Source organism: Procambarus clarkii, chromosome 58 (assembly GCF_040958095.1).
Source record: "Procambarus clarkii isolate CNS0578487 chromosome 58, FALCON_Pclarkii_2.0, whole genome shotgun sequence".
NCBI lineage: Eukaryota > Metazoa > Arthropoda > Malacostraca > Decapoda > Cambaridae > Procambarus > Procambarus clarkii.
Genome location: NC_091207.1, coordinates 20053942 through 20073620, shown reverse-complemented (window position 1 = coordinate 20073620; position 19679 = coordinate 20053942). Strand labels below are relative to the sequence as shown.

Sequence of the window (19679 nt, the reverse complement as noted above, 5' to 3'; positions counted from 1 at the left end):
CAATAAATTACAGGTCACAGGATGGGTATGGGCTGCACAAACTACCGGTAACAGGATGAGTATGGGATGCACAATAAATTACGGGTCACAGGATGAGTATGGGTTGCACAAACTACTGGTAACAAGATGAGTATGGGGTGCACAATAAATTACCGCACAGAGGATGAGTATAGGGTGCACAAACTGGTTGGGTAAATGGAAATGGTTGGGTACATTTCCTTTCACCTAATGCGACTATTCATGTGTCCGGACACCGGCGATTGTGTGGTATTGGCTATTTATTTAACCATAACTTTGCATTCATTTAATAATTATATTAAGATATGTTTTCCTTGAAATGTAGTTACATTATCGTCTACATGTCTTTATTCTGACATAAAGATCTATGACGTTACTTTGCATATATGCAAAGTAATTATAAAATTGATTGGCTTGTGTGGAGGCCTTCACACTCCCTGAGCGAGCCATCAAGTAACTATAAAAAGGCATATATCTTCACTTTCACTTCAGTTATATTTATGCCAAAGTATTAACATGCAGCTTATATTTATGTCTTTATGATGACATAGAAAACTTCGTTTATTACAATATCTAGATTAAATTAACATTGATCTTCGGAAGGTCATAGTTCCTATATCGGTAAGGAGAGCGTCGGCCATGAAGCCTTGTTTAAAGTATGAATATTTTTCCTCTCTAATAAGGTATAATCTCTGTGATGGATTCACAAAAATTATTTTATATCTGCCTTTCTGATAACATATACAAATATAATCTTTATTTGTGAATATTTGTTAATTAAGCAATATATCAGAGGGCGTGTAGGGTTCGGTGTTCAATGAACGAAAAGGACTGGATCACTGTGTACAGGAGGCTGATATGGCAGCAAACACTCTCCAGGCGACCATATATCTTGGATAAGTCGCTCCACACAATTGTCGCTTGGACCGTCGACTTCCTATGGCGTCACCTCTCACATATTTACGTCTCATTTCGTTATGAAATTAGATTATTTCAGAGTAAAAATAGGTTTGATCATGTTCTACGTGTAGCACCAACATTATAGTAAGTAAATATACCATATTTCTTCATTACTTACGTAATGCTAGGACGATTTGTGTAGTTTTGGGCCGATTTGGGCTGATTTGGGTAATTCTATGGACCGGCTTGGAAAAGGGACAGACGCTGGTAAACACTTTAATTTTTTATATTTCGGAAGGAGAGAGCAGTGCCCGTAGTGCCTTCCTTACAACTAAACATGAGTGTTGAAAATCCTACGTCTCCGCCATGTGGGAAATTTTTACCCACTATATCTATATTATCATCTAAGAAAAGTATCATATCTATATCATATCTAAATCGTATCAAAATCGTATCTAAATCATATCAAAATCATTATAGAATTATTATACATCTTGATCCTAGATGAAAAACTTTTAGAACATGATTCGATTTCCGGTAGGGATTATAAATCGAATCCATAAAATGAATAAAATTTGACTTATAATTTTAAATTATTTTGAAATTATATTTGTTAATGTACTAATGTAATTATTCTTCACCCCCCCTCCCCTACATATTTATCTTGCTCTATCTTACAATATTGCTTATAGTATAACAATAGCAAGTATCACTTGAATATTAATGAATTAGTCATTTCATTAGAATAATAAATGACATTCACACAGAATATAATAGTTTACCCTTTCGAATGAACTTTTTGTGATATATTGGACTATGTGTATAAAGTATATGTGGAAGGGAGCCGGTCAGCCGAGCGGACAGCACACTGGACTTGTGATCCTGTGGTCCTGGGTTCGATCCCAGGTGCCGGCGAGAAACAATGGGCAGTTTCTTTCACCCTATGCCCCTGTTACCTAGCAGTAAAATAGGTACCTGGGTGTTAGTCAGCTGTCATGGGCTGCTTCCTGGAGGTGGAGGCCTGGTCGAGGACCGGGCCGCGGGGACACTAAAAAAAAGCCCAGAAATCATCTCAAGATAACCTCAAGCTGATCAGAATTACATGTCACCTTTGCAAATGCACATTAATGACACTATGTAAAAGACACATCGAACACTATGTAGGGCATACGTAAATCTGTGTATCTATGTATTTACATATGTAGATTAGCTTAGCATTTTAAAAGCACTACAATCACCTTTTGTAGTTGATTGTTCAATAAATCCCTGAACTATATGTTTAACAGACCTCTAACCCTGTCCATGGAGGACAGAAGAAAATGTATATATGCTGGTTAGCATTGTAAATGTGTGGCCACATCTGTGGTAGAATATTATTACAACAAAAAAACTTTCAAATTTGATCTTCTAATGAAGCCCAATTTCTACGCTAGCTTTAACTCAAATTAAAAAAAAATCAAATCATATATAATGTAATGAGAGCTATAGAATTCCATAAAAAAAATTATAAAATCATGATTGAAACCCCAAAATTTTAAATTATCCAAAAATTTCTCAGCAAACTGTGGTAAGGGAAGAGGGGATGGAAGGATGGATTCCCTCTCCTTCCTGCCCCTTTGCCCAGCAGTCAGCTGATGACACCTTGTTTGCCACGTCAGCAGCTTGGCCAAACAGACCTCACATAAACATTTGTATGCTCCAATGAACAATTTGCACTAAAACCCCACATTATCTGGACCCTCCAAGAATACATTAGAGCGCTGTTCGTTAGAGCAAGAACCCACTTTACATTACAAATGGAAAATCAGAATTCACAGAGCTCACTTGGTTAATAATGACAAATATGCCAGTGTTTCAGTAATAGACAAATGACAAATATTTTATTTTAATAAAAACTTACATTTATTGTATTCTTTATAAGAATACTTAATGAACAAATATAAAAAAATATAAAGCATCTTGTCAAAGAATCAAATTCTACATTATGCACTAGATAGATGAATACACTGTAAACCTGCATAGCATCTGTTAGATAAATTCTCTAAGTCTTGATTGTCCGATGATTTAATCACCAATTACTTACTGTAGATGGTTTTAAAACCCAGATTAGTCATCCTTCATTGTATAGCAACTCAACATACAGAATTCTGCTATCACATAATAAGAAATTCAAAATACAGCAGAACCATCATTTTCCAAGTTCACATTTTATGTGTATGTCCACTCCAATTAACCGTAAAGTCTTGGCCATGGCAGTAGTTCTCTTGAAAAATATATATTAAAATACCCTTGCCTAAGCCTATAAAAACTGTCACCATAAATAATAAATAATTTTTTCATTGTCAGGGACAGTAAGCATGTCAAAGTCCTCCTAGATCAAATACTGACCTTCTCCAGAGTCTAACCCATAACGGCTACCAAACTTCCAGGTACTTTAGCTATTTACTGCTAGGTGAACAGATGCATTAAGTGCAAGAAAAATATGCCCAATCGCTTGTCCTGCATGGGAATCAAACTTTAGTCTTTTGAGTTGTTAATCAACAGCATTTACCACTGCACTACACTACCCATACGAACAAATCCACATGAGCTGTGATGAGGGTTCGAACCTATGCGCTGGATGTTCCAAGGCATGCTCCAGTCGACTGCGCCACAACATGGTAAAAGAATTGCAACCTTGGGTACTAATGCACCCACAAGGATCCCGAGGCTTCTACTGAAGCCGAACTGGGGTTTCACACAATTTCCCCATGCTCTCATGGTGCATGGGGGATAAATCACGTTAATGGGGAATACTCGGTACATAATATTTAATTCACATGAATATAATTTTATTACACACCATGCCTTACTACATTAGTACCCATAAATTTTAACTTTACACAGGCATTACAACATGCCAGTCTCCAAATTATTAATAATTATATGATATGTAAACTGGCAACAGATATGCACTGGCCCAAAAAGTAGGCATTACAGGCATGGAGATCCACACTGCCTCGCAGAATTCAGGACTGGTTAAAACTAACCCACTTGCTTTGCAAGCAGAAAGTGGGTTGGGTTATAAATTTTCAGTCACATTATTGTGACTTACTTCTCAAAGTCCTTGGTTGAACCCTTGATAGAGCAGGCTATTTGGGTACTTTTCCTTCACTCTTCACCCCCTATGCATCTAGCAATAATTGAGGACTAGAATGTAAAGCAACTTGGCAATTATGGTCTAAGAAAAATAGCACACCACTCGGTGGTAACCACCTCATACCCAGTGGGCACAATATCCAAGCACAACACTAAATCAACATCATTAACATTAATTCAGTGTTGAACCAACACCACTCTTGGATGTTATGCCTGCTGGGTAGTGTAGGGGCAGCTACAGCCTAAAAGCCAAGAGTTACAACAGTGTATGGGGCATCCTGCTTTGTGCACTGCCAAATAATTTATTTCCTGCTTTTCTGAAGATAATTATTTACATCAATACAAATTATCATTACATAACAAGCAAATATGTATCAATGATTCTAAAGCAAATTCACCGGGTAAAATGAAAATTCCCTGATATTAAGAAATTCTGATGCTGGAAATGATAAACTGTCACCTTTCCCACACAATAACTCCATTATTTATCAACTTCCTTCAAAAATTTTTAAGTATACCATAACACAAAGGAAAGAAAACATTTTCTTTCCATTTTCAATAATGCATCTCCAATTATAAAACGAGTAATTATTATATGAACGTGTCAAGCCGGGAAGACTATGTACCACTGTCTGTCGTGGAAAACTCGATAGATGCTAAAAATATCACTCGGGATGCCAATATAAGAACAAAAGGGAAAAAAAGGGGCAAGGAACATCAAAAGATATCAGATTCACCGAGGATTCTTACGAGGGACAACGACCTGGAGGGACATCATACAAGCAAGACATGCACCATGCTAAAAATTGGGACATTCTACAAAGAGGTGCACAGCTAGTAGGACAATGCAGTTGGGACAATAGGGAGCAGGGCAATGTTCCATTAAGTGTTCACAAGTCAAGCTCCAATTATAAAATGAAAGTCGGTGGGAAAACTTGAGTTGAATATACAAAACGTTGTATTGTATGTTACTTTTCATGAAAATATACCTGTTCATACATCAAGAAATGCCTGCATAATTTTACAAATCCAATAAGTATTCCTCTTTAAAATGCAAGTTTGAGTAACTCTCCATTTCTACCACTAGTTCGCGTGTTTGCATTAATATGCACAAACGTATATCGTAAGTAACAAAAACACAAAATATCTAATCACGAATACACTTGGGAGGATGAAAGCTAAAAAAATTACATATTTACAACTATGTAAGTACATACAATGAAAATGGTTTTCACCATGTCTGAACAATGCACTTTTTAAAAGTTTACATTCCAGGCACTAGACAAGCATTGTGCACCATGCTATCCTAATTGGTATCTCATACCATCCACCTTAAATACATTTTGTTCAATATTTTCAATCCATGAAGTTCTCTTAATATCTGTTTGTACAATATGACGGCTTATAAAACTAATTAGGCATTATTCAGGTTCATCAATCAAATTTAAAATTGCTAACCTGTCATATCAGATTTGTTATAGACAAGTGGTAAAATTCTACATTATTACTTTCAATATTATATGTATATAAACAAAAGCTTTTAAGAGATTATTAATACTTATCAACTAACTTATATAAAGCCTACATCTGAGATCCATAAGTTAAAAAAAAAAAAAAGTACAAATTACAAATAAAAAAAAGAGCTATGGATATCATGACATCAATTACGATGAACTTCTTCAAACTTGCTGTGACCAGTCTTCTTTGCGTGAGCAAGTGCTTGGTCTTCCCCAGCAATAATAGTCCCACATTGTTTACATTCAAGTTGAAATGCATTTGTATCAGTATACTGTCCACTCTGCTTCGCTTCAATTGCCATTTCCTTTGCCTGATCCAATATAGAATCATCACTGCTTGGAAATATAAATGCACTGTCTCCCTGAAATGTAACATGTAAATGTAGAAATACAGTAACAAAATGTGAGGACAATGAGTAACAATAACATGGCTGAAGATACGATGACCAAACCACACACACCAGAAGTTGAGAAGACGACTACGTTTTGGTCTGTCCTGGACCATCAAGTAGATTGCGATGGGAGTGAGGGAGGCACGGGCATAAGTAAGGCACGAGTGAGGTGAGGAGCAGGTATGAGGAGGACATGAACCTTACTCCTAGCTTTGTTCCTGTTGCCTCTTCCTTTTCACAGTACTTAATCAAATGCTCTAACCTATCTAAATTACCACCTTTTACCTGCTCTTCACCTTTCTCTTGCCTTACTTAATGCCCATGCCTCCCTCGCTCCCATCACCATCGACTTGATAATGGTCCAGGACGGACCGAAATGTCATCGTCCCCTCATCTTTTGATGTGTGGTTTGGTCATCAACAAAAGGTGAGTTTTAACTGCATACAGAATTCTAAAGTGCATTATGCTAAAAGTTAATAAATTCTTACACAATAGAATAATTATTGATTGAGGTTGTTAAAACAACAGTTAATAATTCAATAATAATTTCTGTTGTCGGGGACAGAACGTCTGTACTAAGCTTATATTTAGGTCCCCTTTAGGTCAAATTAGTGACTTTTCCCAAGATGCATCCCTCAATATTTGCCAAAGTCCTGGCCAACTATTTATTGCTAGATTGAGGCATCAAGTGAAAGGAAATGTATCCAACTATTTCTGTCCTGATGAGGACTGCACCCAAGATCAATATTCTACCTTTTAGGTATAGATGTCAAACCAAAATTTAAAGTACAGTACTACATTGCACATCTAAAAATTATTTATCATTTAGTTTTTTTATACAATGAAAGTCTCACCTCAAATGTTTCCATATAGATTGGATCATAATGTATACCATCATACATGACAATCATTCTGTAGTCATACCGCTTATCTTCGCCAAACCTGCAAATGCAAACATAATACACAGTTACAGTATCTGTAATATACTTTGAGTCAGTCAAATCTTGGTAATGAAACAGCTCTCAACCCTTGGCCTTGACAGATACTGTGTGTGTGTGTGTGTGTGTGTGTGTGTGTGTGGATTTTACCCATAGCAAGCAAATTTTTCCTTTGCGTCAAATGACCTGATTTTTTTTTAGGGGGGGGGGGGGGAGGGGGGTCCACTTGTAGCCTAGGACATATGTTACAAAATCATTGAAAATTTTCAGACATGAATTTTTTTTCCATGTGACTCCCCAAAGCCAAATATACACATGCTACCCTTACTCTCTCCTATTGCATATACATTGCTTCATTTTTTGTGTGTAAATAAAAAATTCTGTCAAGAAATGCATCCCAATATTCCCATAAAATCATTAACAATAATGTACAATTTATATTTCTGTAAGGCATAAAACAAAGATATAACTATATACACTTACCTATTTAAATTGCCAGTCTTAGCATTTAAAGCAACAATTTCAATTTCATAATACTGGCTAAGGATGGATAACTCAATGGCTCCTCCCCACGATGTATCCTTCAGAATCCACTCACAATATTTACTATTGGAGCGTTCTAGTACAGCCTCATCATAAGCCTCTGGCTGACTTTTAACCAAAGTTGCCACAAGCTGACGCATTTCCTGGATCTGTTTAGTACCTATTATTTCACCGCCTGAAAACAAAAAAAAAGAAATCAGAATGTATAATTTCTAATTAGATACAGCATTAATAAATTAATTTGCATCCTTTATTTATACTAAAAATTAATGCAAAATGCTTCTCTAAACTATATATATTTTCCCCTTTGTCCACAATAGTTGTCAAACTACTTTAAGGTACTACAAAGCTCCTTATGGGCTCACTATAGCCCATGCTACGTGGACATTTCGTTATGAGTAGCTAAATCTAAAACAACAATCAACAAATACAAAGCTCCAACAGCAGATTGCACGGGCCAAGGGCATATGAGTGCAGAACATGAAACTATTAGGTTCAGGCATTTCTCAGTTTTGCGAACTCCACAAGAGAATGGTTGAGGACGGATCGAAACGTCATCGGTTCTTCATTTTCAGATTTAAGGGTTAGGTGTCAACTCTTTAGCCATGTTATTGAGGCTCGTCGTCTCCATAAAATAATTTCACAAAGGCACTACATGTCCAATTACAAGTAATGGAACAAAAGAACATCAGCAGTTTCCTCAGCAGCATTTATGTCTTTGATCATCAATTCATGTCTTTGATCATCAAGCAGATCACAACATATTCAATACTATTTGTACTAATCAAAAGTTAGAATAGTTATGCACATGACTACATCAAATGTTTGGCATTTTTAGAGCTGGTGTTTACAAAGCTAATATCATATCAAAAAGACATAGGAGGTTCAAGTGATCGATTATGCTTCCACTACGGAACAAAACCTAATTTAAAACTTCACTTGATAGACAACTGTAAACTTGGCTCCTGTCACTGCCAGTGGCAAGGGATTACACAGAAGCTTCAAACAGGATGCTCAGGCAAAACACAATGGCATGCACAATGAAATCAATAAAAAAATCATGGACTGAATCAACACTCAAATGACTCGTCAATGAAATAGTTATAAAAACATGTAATGTAACTTAATGTGTAGTGTATGACAATCACTCTCACAGATGACAGGTGTAACTGCATGGTACTACACAGGCAATTAATGGTACACTTTCTAGTCTAACACCTAATGCAGGTGTTAAGAAGGTAGGAATGTCTTGCCAACCACAAAGACCAATGTGCAGAAAGACACACAGCAATAAATGTAGAGATTACATTTGCAGTATGGCCAGCCTCAACACACACATACCAATTGCTCAGACAGACAGCTACAACGATGACCTGTATAACTAGACACACAAATATTTGACAATAGCGTGGCTTGGACATGGACACAGTAAATAACCAGACCTCTCGCTTTTTCTTACGTATGCAAGAATATCTTGTGTAAGAATGCCACATGGCAGGTAGCAGGTGACAAACACAATGTAATGTGTGAATAATGCACAAGATGCATGTGGATAAGTGGAGTTCGAACCCTCATCACGGCCCTTGTGGATTTATTCCGGGGAAAGAATGTCTTGGCAGGCTTCTACAGAACCTCACAAGCATCCTTGGGGAACCAATGGTGAGGTCTATTAATGGACCAATGGGAAAAAGGCACTAGCGCCTCCCCCAATCATATACGCTTACACTTGATGGATAGAGACACGACGTCAGGTGGTTTACAACCACGGCCAATGGGAAATTCAAAACGGTTGTTCCCTTATCTGCCCTCTCGCTGACCATAGGGTGAAAAGCTCCACCCTCGGCATATAAAATGAACGACTTCTTGACTCTTACTTCCAAGACAAAAAAAAAAAGTTCAACTTGATTAATCAAGGACTGGACACACCTTCATTACAGCAACGACCTGCTGGCAACATGGGTTTCATAGAGGGATCCAACATGACAGACCTAAGAACATAATTAAAGAGTTTAGAACCATGCACTCTGATGGTATGCAATATTGCATTCACAAGCTGATTTCCATACTGTAGTGCATGACAATGTACACCACCAAGTCAGCTGTGGAAATCATTGTCACTCCTTAGGGAGCAGTCTGATGATTCTGGTCAGACAAGTGCTCTTAATATTTGTTCAAAACCTTATGTTTGAGTATCGGAGTACAAATAGGAAGACGAGAGTTGAGGAGGAATGCAGACATAAAATTACAGTAACAAGATTAGAATAGGTCTCCCTCCCTCCAAATGGTTTTTGCAGTGGTATATGGAAAAGGTCTTGACTGAGCTGGGATATGGTCAAATTGTATACGAGACAGTTCAACAAAATTTATTTTTCCAATTGTCAAAATCATGTACAGTATATTGTTAGATTAAGATGTATTGGCCTAAATTAAGCTGTGTTAGGCACAGTTGGGTTTGGTTGGGTTGCATAGGTTTTCACATTCACTGGTGAATCATCCTGTATACAATATGACTTATCGGAACCAAGAGTTGAGAGGTCACATGACCTAGGCTAGTTTTTGCAATGTTCCTGGAGGAATAGTCGATTGTCTCAGGGAATGACAACGTAGCCTATGCTCAGAAATTACATGCTGCAATGATGGTTCTACCAGTTGGTGGATATGACTGAAGTGTAATCCCAAGTGAGGGGTTTGAGGCAAAATATAAATGTACTTGATTTGAAAAAAAACCTATCAACCCATTCACGTTTATATGGAAACAATTTAACATGGTCTACTGGTGGCACCATTCACAAGTTGATGCGACAAGGTAATTCAAAACACATCCTTGCGATACCATAACAATATTAGCAAATTAAAAACAAAAAGGCATAAGGCATAGTGCCATTCATAGTTTATTGTTCAAAAACAAAATATTATAACCATGAGTAATGCTATGTTCCACCTCCACCACCATATTAAGGAGAATGGAAGAAAAATAACTCAAATCAAAAAGCATCTCCTAGTAAGTTTATATAATTCCAGCCCAATGCACAAATATTACAGCATAATATGCTATGGTTAGCACCTCTTTTGCAATTGTAAACACAGCCTTGGATATGAGAATAAAAGGTATTTAGAGAAGATCCTGCAGATTCTCCTTAAAAACTTAAGTATAGTAAACTATGTTATAGTAACCATCTCCATTTCTCTATTTTTTAGTTTTTTTTGTCTATGCATGCATGAGGATTTTTGTATATTTATAAGAGTTGATGCATTGAGAAAACTTTCATCACAAAATAAACTTGTCTTACCATTTATAAGATAATAGACACTTGCAAAGAGGCACGAATTATCAGAGGGAACAACCTTCTTTAGAAGGATGCCCTTCTGTCTTGTTACGAAAGGTATTTTGGCATTATTGACAGTGGTTGCTGAAATACTTTGACCACTGCTAGGTACAGTTTGTTGTACTTCTTGCGGTATACAAGTCTGAAATAAAGATTTACATTATTCATTTTTAAGACCAGTGTTTCAAAGGAATAGTCATCATTAAGCATATTCTGTTTGGTTATACATTACATTTTCTGCATAATTTGGTACATTTGGTATATTTCTGAATAATTTAGTATATTTCTGTATAATTTAGTAAAAGTAATTTGCACTCGATACCAAAAACTATCAAGCCTACATGTACAGAGAGCTCCCAAGAGGACATTTCTATGATGCTTTGATAGACTAACTCTAGATAGACCCTGAATATCATGATGGCTATCGTTATGGCTGCTGAGATCATAATAATCAACAATCTAAATTTTTCTGATACCGTTTGAAAACCAGAGAGAAAGAAGTGTCAAACAGTAACAAGGCGTTCTTACATTGCGGGACTCAGGGTCGTAGGTGTCATTGACCCAATAGGCAGCATGAAGGAGGCAGAGAGAATAGTCATCAGCCAGTAGCAGGACCGACAAGCACTCCTCAAACTCGCAAATGCAGGTTCAATTGGTCAATCCATAACAGACCACAGTATAGACCGATGGGGGAATTACCAGGGGACTGAAGATGATGACTAGCAGGGGTCAGGGGCCCTAGCCAGTCAAGCAGAACACCCAGGGACTAGGGAAGCTCTCCAAAAAGAACAGTACCAAACGCAGCCTATAAACAATGCAGCAATGACGAGTGTCTACAGCATGCTTTATAGACAAGCGTGCGTGTATCCTAACACACTCCACTCACAACCAAGTAGGGAACCCCCAACCCAGGTCCTAAACAGAGGAGTCAATGACCCATGAACTGCCCAGGGCAGTTCTACTCGAATAGCTTGCGGAGTCATTTGACCATTTTGATGCTTCGTTTTCTATGAACCTTGCAGTTGTCTGTAAGGCTTTGCTGACTCTCTCGATACTTTCCCAGCGAGGCTGACAATAGTATGTCCCCCTGTTCTCTGTACCTCTGAGTAATGCCAGGTTCTGGCTCTGGTTTCTGATAGACCTAACAGGACTCCTGCAACTGATGTGACCTAGTAGTGGGGAACCATCACAGTGAGACAGCTTCAGGGAGCCACCAAAGGACTCCTTGTAACATATTGGAAAATGATAAAAGACAAAAAGAAAAAAACTCATAGGGTGAGGGTGGTAGAGAGATGGAAGGGAGGGGTGAAGAAGAGTAGTAAGGAGAAAGGGAAAGTTTTTGAATAAAAGAACATGGGAGGAGAAGGAAAGAGGTAGAAAGGAGGAAAGTGTTCGAAGTAAAATAGAAGAGTAGAAAGTAACAAGGAAGTGCTGCCACCATACATTCAAGTTTTAATTAAAAGACAAGGAATTGAACTCGTCTGCGCAGCAATATTATCTTGTGTTATCACGTGTCATCTGTAAGCATGTAATCATATAGACCAGAATCTTTAAGACATAAAACTTCAGAATGCTCTCCACTCTTGCATTCCCTCCCTATAATAGATCTAGGGATCACAATTAAAGACAACTTAAAAAGTAAGTTAATCATTTATATATTTACTATTATGGGTATCATAATTCAACCATTTTGCATGATGTTCAAATATCAACATTAATTCAGAGTTAGACACCACACAAGAGATTGAGACCACCAATGGCTGACTACCCCTGAAAATCACATAACACATAAGTTGAAAACACAATATAGTTATCCCTTACAATTCACTCACCAAAATTTCTGAGACTTAAGTTTGTAGAGAGGATGGGGGTGGTATGGCTGACGGAGTCCACACCCAGCCTGAGAAGGCCAGTCTGGGCTGCTGGAACCTCTCTCGACAAGCGATCTATCTATTGCTGTCCTGCTCAATGTCTCAAATGTACAGTTCCACTGGTATTTAAGGGGGTACCGATAGCTAAACTCTACCTACCAGGAGATAGCCTCTGACTATCTTGCCAACACCAGTGCAAAGTCCTTTTTCTCCCTCTCACCCCAGTCCAGACACCCAAACATATCTCCATAAATGGCCCCCTCATAGGCAACTTTTCCAACAGGCAGTCTGATGACCTAAACAGGTACCATACATAGTTTCTTCACATGTACAACATCCGGAGAGAGGCAGCAGATGAGGCCAAATCATCCCTAGTGGTCCCCGGGCATTGCACACAAGCCCCCACACCACAAACATTTTTTTTATGTATGGTTCATTAGCTAAAACATTTACCATTGATGTTTTAATACAGCAACTTCAAATTCCAAGATTTAACTCTCGAGTAGAAAAAATACCAAATGTAAAGCAAGAAGCTCAATTTATATGACATTTTACCATTGCATCTTCTTCAGGAATAACAGGGAATTAATACACAGTGAACTTCTTATGAAGACTTCTCTATGATGGAATCCTTTAAAATTTAAGTCCCAGATCTGCATTTGGTGTTTTCTACAATTAACTTGTTCGTAGTCTACTCTGTACCATGCAACTTGCAATTCTTTGCACGAGTTCATCATCAGAGTAGCTAACTTACCAGGAAAGGCTGACCGACCTGAACATGATTTACTGTACCTAACTAAACATGTACACAGTTACCTTCGGGTTACTTTTGCTGTAACACCCCCCAAAAGTGATCATCAATCAGGTTGAATTTGTTGTTATCTATCTGTTGTAATTTGCAACACACAAGTCTATATAGAGACCAAGTGACATCACGCTTTCTTGATATTGCCATACTGTCAGTCAGCTCATAACTTATAGATGATCCTGCTCTTCAAAGCGCAGCCTAAAAAAAAATAATGCCTGGTACTTCTTGTGCCATGCAAAGTTACAATATACATAGACGAGTCATATGGATAAAAATATCAATGACAGCCAAGCAAATAACAGTCGAGCAAAGCGTAGCTAGTTGTCAGCTTAACTGACAGATTATGTAAATACAGTTGCCAATACAGTACATCAAAATACTACCCAGTTATCATCCTAGACTATAATACTACCCAGTTATCAGTACATCCTAGACTATAATACTACCCAGTTATCAGTACATACTAGACTATAATACTGCCAAGTTATAGTCTAGGACTATAACTTGGACTATATAGTACATCCTAGACTAACCGAGCAAATATCGCTCAATATTTGAGCAAACAATATCACAACAAATGTGTTACATCACCTGGTTTATCAATTTACAGGTGTAGAGTAGACTCCCGCATAGTTACTTACCTATCAGTGACTATGCGGGAGCGAGATCTAGCTCTTCATGCCCCGCTCCTAGCCTTTTTATACCTGGTATATCAAATTCCCTCTCTCAACACTAATGATTATAATTTTTTGTCTTAAAAGTTGTGGATGGAATTAGCTTCAACAACTTCTTTCACTGTCCCACAGAGTCGTAAAGACGAAAGGAAGTGCTCATTCAATGTACGAATGGTCAGCAAGTGAAATGCACTGAAGGAAGAGGTTGTTGAAACCAATTCCCTCCACAACTTTAAGAAAAGATATGATGACATTTCTATTGAGAGAGGCACGTTATTCAAAATATTCATGCTGCAGCCTTTACAACACACCAGCCAAAATACAGTAGAGAAGGTGATGAATTGCAGCTGTTTGAACACATGTACTAGAATGTGTAGCAAATGTTTGTTTACATTATTAAAGTGATTTTTATATGATAAAGGTATGAAATATGCCATGTTGTAAGATTTTTGTAGTTGTGATTTGTGATATACTACAAGTATACATGCAATTGACAATAGAATATTAGTACATAAACCAAACATATTGCAATAATATATTACTGTATTATTATACCTGTATAGCAATGTTTTCCATTTAAGATCTATATTTCTGCAAGACATATTTTTTCTTTATCTGAAAGTAACTTCAGCCAGGAATACTATCCCATAAATTCATTAGTCATAGTACAGTTTTTCCATTAACAAATACAGAACAGCCTAGTATGTTTAATACCTTACTTAATAGTTCTAGTTTGACTAAACATGAGGGAGAGAGGATGGGAGAGACAGAGAAAGAGATAGTAAGTAGAGGGGGAAAGAGAAGTAGAGGGAGTATAGGAAGAAGGTGAAGGTGAACGAGAAAAGCTAGGCAGAAAGTGGGTGAATTATGTGAACGAATAAGCAAGGATAAACCTAAAGTTCTTTAAGATGCCAAGCTTCCTCCTAAAGTTTTCCACACAAAAATTAGAATTTATACTTAATAATTTTCTTGGACAGCGTGCAAAGCAAAAACCCTTTCTTAGGTTACACCTTGAAGTTAAAACATATTCTTCCCACCTTACCATTCCTTTTGATGGATCAACATCTTCAACTATTAGCATCTCTCCATTCCGGATTCCAATGCTGTTCAAAGTGACATCAGGATTCCCTGTGATTGGTTTGGGTGGAAATCCTGTAACAAATCATAAATATTTGAGAGCATTTTTTTTTTTTCAAAGCACACATACAACACTATAAAATTATGTAAAAACTATACACTGTATAATTTATTAAGATGCAGAAGAATCCAAAAGAAAAACTTACAATCACTTTGTTAATAACAAGCTTAACAGGATTGATCAATATGTCACTTTAAGTTGCAATGTTCTCTGGAAACGTTAAATGTTACACTAGAGATGTTAGGGCATCAATATTTAAAACCATTTTTAGAGCATAAAATTTCTGAGCTGGGTCTCCTTAGTTGTTGCTCGTGCCAGGGCATGGGGGCCATCCAGGGCATTGTCCACACACCAGGCTCTAGTTAACTTCTTGCCCCACTTTGACATGCAACTTAACAGATGGTCTTGCCACATACATGGGGGTGGATGGATAGTAGAGAGTATTTCAACTCGCCACCAACCAACAGCTCATTATAGAACAAAAAGAACAGAAATAAACCTTCAACATCCCCTACAAGTGATCACTTGGATAACCAAAGCAGCAAATTATATCTTTGCTAACTATCATTTATCAACAACCTTACCAGTTAAATCCCTACCACCAGGTGGTAAGTTATCTTGAGGCTATCTTGAGATGGTTTTGGGGCTTAGCGTCCCTGTGGCCCAGTCCTCGACCAGGCCTCCTCTTTGTTACACCCCCCCCCCCCAGGAAGCAGCCCCTAGCAGCTGTCTAACTCCCAGGTACCTATTTACTGCTAGGTGAACAGGAACATCAGGGTGAAAGAAACTCTGCCTATTTGTTTCCACCTCCATCGGGGATCGAACCCGGAAGCTCAGGACTGCGAATCCCGAGCACTGTCCACTCAGCTGTCAGGCTTCCCTTTAGCTATTCTACTTCCCTAGTAGAATTAACCACCACCACAAAATCAGAAGAGCTGAGAACATTAAATTTATGCCTGGTATTACACTGCTTCATACCCATCTCTGCAAAGGTTAAGACAGATACACATGTCCCAGGCGTTTTGTTTACACGAGAATGTAATACGATACTGCTGCTGCTGCTCCCATATAGCATTGCCCTCCACCTCCCCTCTCCTTAGAGTACCTAGACACCAAAGAGTGAGGGTGTGCTCCTCCTGGTGGCAAAGGCAGATTATCTATATTGCCATAAATCATAAGTGATAATTGATTCATACTTCTTATCCGCTACAAAATAAATGAAATTGCTGAATTAAAATTTGTTCAAATTATACCAATGATTAATTAAAAATACATTTTCTTCTTTTGTATAATAATTTTTTTATACTGTAATTGACCCATTTCATTGTACATTGGATTTTTCTTATTTGCCCTTCAATTATATTGTGTATCATTCCTTCAATTTTCTCCCTGTAATTGTAACATTCATTAATTCCCTCTTCTTCCCATTGTATTTAGAAAAAATTTGCCCCCTTACTTTACCTTCCATTAAATACCTACCCCCCCCCCCCAACACCTCCCCTAATATATTGCAGATACAATTAGAACAATAACAAACTTCAATCCCAGACAGCACGCACAATCCTTACTGAATTCTTTGAGTATGTTAAATACCAAGTCATTGTACACATTCTCAAGTGTACTCTGTATCTATAAAACTTTTGAACTGCAATACTTATCCTCACCTTAAATGTGTCCTAGAGGGCTGGAACAGAATCTATGGTCACCACACAAGAAATAAACACCTATCTGATATTCCAAGAATGCGTCGTAAGGAGAGCAGAAATGATTGCAAATTAAGGGTCCTAATCTGTGGAATGACCTCAAAAATAGGATTAAAAACTGTACTTCTCTCAATCAGTTTAAGAGAGAAACTATGAAATACCTACTTAACATTATGTAACCAATTTTACATTTCCTCAGCCTACAAATCAATCTGTATTTGCTGTTCTTATGAACATTATTATATTTGTACTGTTGTCAAACCCTGCAGTTTCTGAATATTATTTACAAATTGTAAATCCTTTGCTAAATCTCTTTAACAATTCAAAATGTTAACTAATCTGATCAAAATTGAATTCATACTGAAGCAAGAAACGGCCAAGATGTACAGTACTAGTATGTTGCATCCTGGAGAAAGCCTGTTGTTCAACTATGGAAACTTCACTGAATCTATCTGGCTTCCTGTCCCTGATATTGGGAAATCATGTTACCATCTATGGATTTATGTACTGTATTCATACAGTATTTTAAAATGGTTAAGAGCAATTCTGGCTAAAAACGAAAAGAAAAAAACAGAGTTTTGAGAAAAAGATTCCTTAGCTATATATAACTTGGTCAAGATGTTTGTATGCTAAAGAATATTACTTATCATACATACAGATTCATTATTTGAAACAAAATGCTCAACTTAAACAAAACTAATTTGTTTTGGTGGTCTCTGAAACATAGTTAAAAGTAACTGGGAGAATGGATTCCTTAATTTAAGGCCAGACAGCCTTCCTCACCTGCTAAAATTTTTTGTCTCTGTGGAAGAATGGCCGTTACATCTTGAATGGCCGAGAGAAGATCATGAAGGGTACTCTCCCCACTAACACGCTCTGTTATGGGATACTGCTCACCACAACTGGTTTTCACACGTAAACGAAGCATTGCCCCCAGCTCCTGAAAGAATAAGCAATGTTAGACAGTTTATTATAATACACCCAAAATTCACCTATACTGTTACCAGCAAATATAATTCAGTTGACCCCTCATACAATGCAATTTATATAGTGGGTTTTTGACATGTCTGGTGTTACACAGTAAAGTGACCAGATTCTCATCACAGTGGTGTCCTTTAAAACTTCCTCTCATGACTCAGCAGAAGAAAGATTACTGACTGAAACTGAAATAAAATAAAATATTGTGTGCATTAGCGTGACTTCATCACCCTCAAAAAAAAAATGCAATTGCTGTGTTGTATCTGATTATCAAATAATTTATTACATTACAAACTTTCACAACACTTTCTTTTTACAATATAACAAATATTAAAAGTTTTATATTTGCAAAATCTTTACTCATCTTTTTCTTTTTAATATAAGTAACAAGAGAGTCGTTTAAAATGTATACTGCTGCAGTCTTTTTTTATTTATAATACCCACAGTCTACATCAAGATTTTGTTCCCTTGCTCGAGTAGTAGTACAGCAAAGAAATGAGTTGTGGTGACCTGATGTAGTGGATGGAGACTTTGGGTGACCTGGTGTAGTGATGGAGACTTTGGGGTGACCTGATGTAGTGAGAGAAGACCTGTAATGACCTGGTTTGATAGGGCAGTCTTGGGGGGAAGGAGGATCAGGAAGTCTCACTTCGGTGACCTGGTTGGACGAGTGAGATTTGCTAGAGGTGTCCCTCCGTTCTCATAAACTGCTGCCTGGTGGCCTAGTCTTCTTTACACCAGGTGCAGTTTACATGAAAGTTCTCTCTCTTTCTCACTTTCTCTCACTCTCTCTTATCCGCACGACCTGGTATTAATCAGCTGACCTGGATGCTTAGCTTTCAGCGTCAGGTGTTGTTGTGAAGAGAGGCCTGGCTGGGCGGTTGGACAATGGCGTTGTCTTCACGTTCTCTTTCTTTGCAATTCAGCAGTTTTTAGTTCATTAAGATTAATAATTAGGGTGTTGTAGATTGAATTGTTGCTGTCAGAGGTTGCTAGTTGACTGTGCAACCCCCCCCAAGAGAGCGGCAGCGTAAATCAGTTACAAAGGGCATAACCAGTCTTAATCACAGTATATAGATTATTGTTACTAATAACAGCGTTTAATCTTCATTAAGCACAATTAAGTGAGTACACAGGGATATACAGTATATAATTACCGATCGGGGGTGTATATCGATCGATCTTGCTTCAAGGCACACATATATGTTTCTATGCACATGCAATTGCTCACGCTCTATATATGCTCACGCAATTGCTTACGCAATATGCTTCTATACACATATGTTTACGCAAAGCGTTCTGTCCGAAACGCTTTGCGTAATAGTGGCTTTCGGCATTGTATGTACTAGCTCTATCTATAAAGCCATCAGTGTTTTGTATCTCACCTTGTATGTATGTACTTTACCCGAATAAACATTTGATTTGATGTGATATATAATAATAAAGTGATCAAAGATGGTATCAATTAGCCAAAGTATGCATCACTTAAAGAAGTTGATAGTCTTTCTTTCTTTCTCGGTATATATTGTCATGTCATATGACATATATACATCATATACTTTTTTGTCATGTACATCAGTGACGTAGAAGAGAATATTACAAACCACATCATCAAATTTGCAGTTGACACAAAGATGTCTGGTAAAGTGGGAAATTAAAATGATATTGAAGCTTTATAAAAAGAGATCTACATGAACTACTCCACAAATGGTCAGAATAAGACTGGCCAATGCTT

At 37.4% G+C, this 19679-nt stretch overlaps 1 protein-coding gene across 5 annotated transcripts; it reads right to left on the bottom strand.

The window, feature by feature from the left end:
- Positions 1–2787: 2787 nt before the first annotated feature.
- Positions 2788–19208, bottom strand: Yod1 (Yod1 deubiquitinase). Of its 5 annotated transcripts, none has more exons than XM_045758160.2 (7): positions 19102–19208; positions 17750–17906; positions 15168–15277; positions 10737–10914; positions 7387–7621; positions 6820–6907; positions 2788–5935 (listed from the first exon to the last, which is right to left on the bottom strand). In XM_045758160.2, exons 2-7 carry the CDS (start codon positions 17892–17894, stop codon positions 5717–5719), a joined length of 975 nt encoding a protein of 324 aa, XP_045614116.1. In that variant the 5' UTR covers positions 17895–17906; positions 19102–19208; the 3' UTR covers positions 2788–5716. The 5 variants fall into 5 exon arrangements, with proteins under 5 accessions (XP_045614116.1, XP_045614114.1, XP_045614111.1 ...); XM_045758158.2 differs by lacking the exon at positions 19102–19208 and adding an exon at positions 18389–19020; XM_045758155.2 differs by lacking the exon at positions 19102–19208 and adding an exon at positions 18455–19019.
- Between the last annotated feature and the right edge of the window lie 471 nt (positions 19209–19679).

What these genes read in the sequence shown, in the direction of transcription:
- Yod1 (XM_045758160.2), bottom strand. Translation starts at nt 17,894, where the DNA reads ATGCTTCGTTTACGTGTGAAAACCAGTTGTGGTGAGCAGTATCCCATA. An exon ending in GAGACAAAAAATTTTAGCAG is followed by an intron (nt 15,278 to 17,749) that starts GTGAGGAAGGCT and finishes GATTTGTTACAG; the next exon opens with GATTTCCACCCAAACCAATC. An exon ending in TTGATCCATCAAAAGGAATG is followed by an intron (nt 10,915 to 15,167) that starts GTAAGGTGGGAA and finishes TCTTTATTTCAG; the next exon opens with ACTTGTATACCGCAAGAAGT.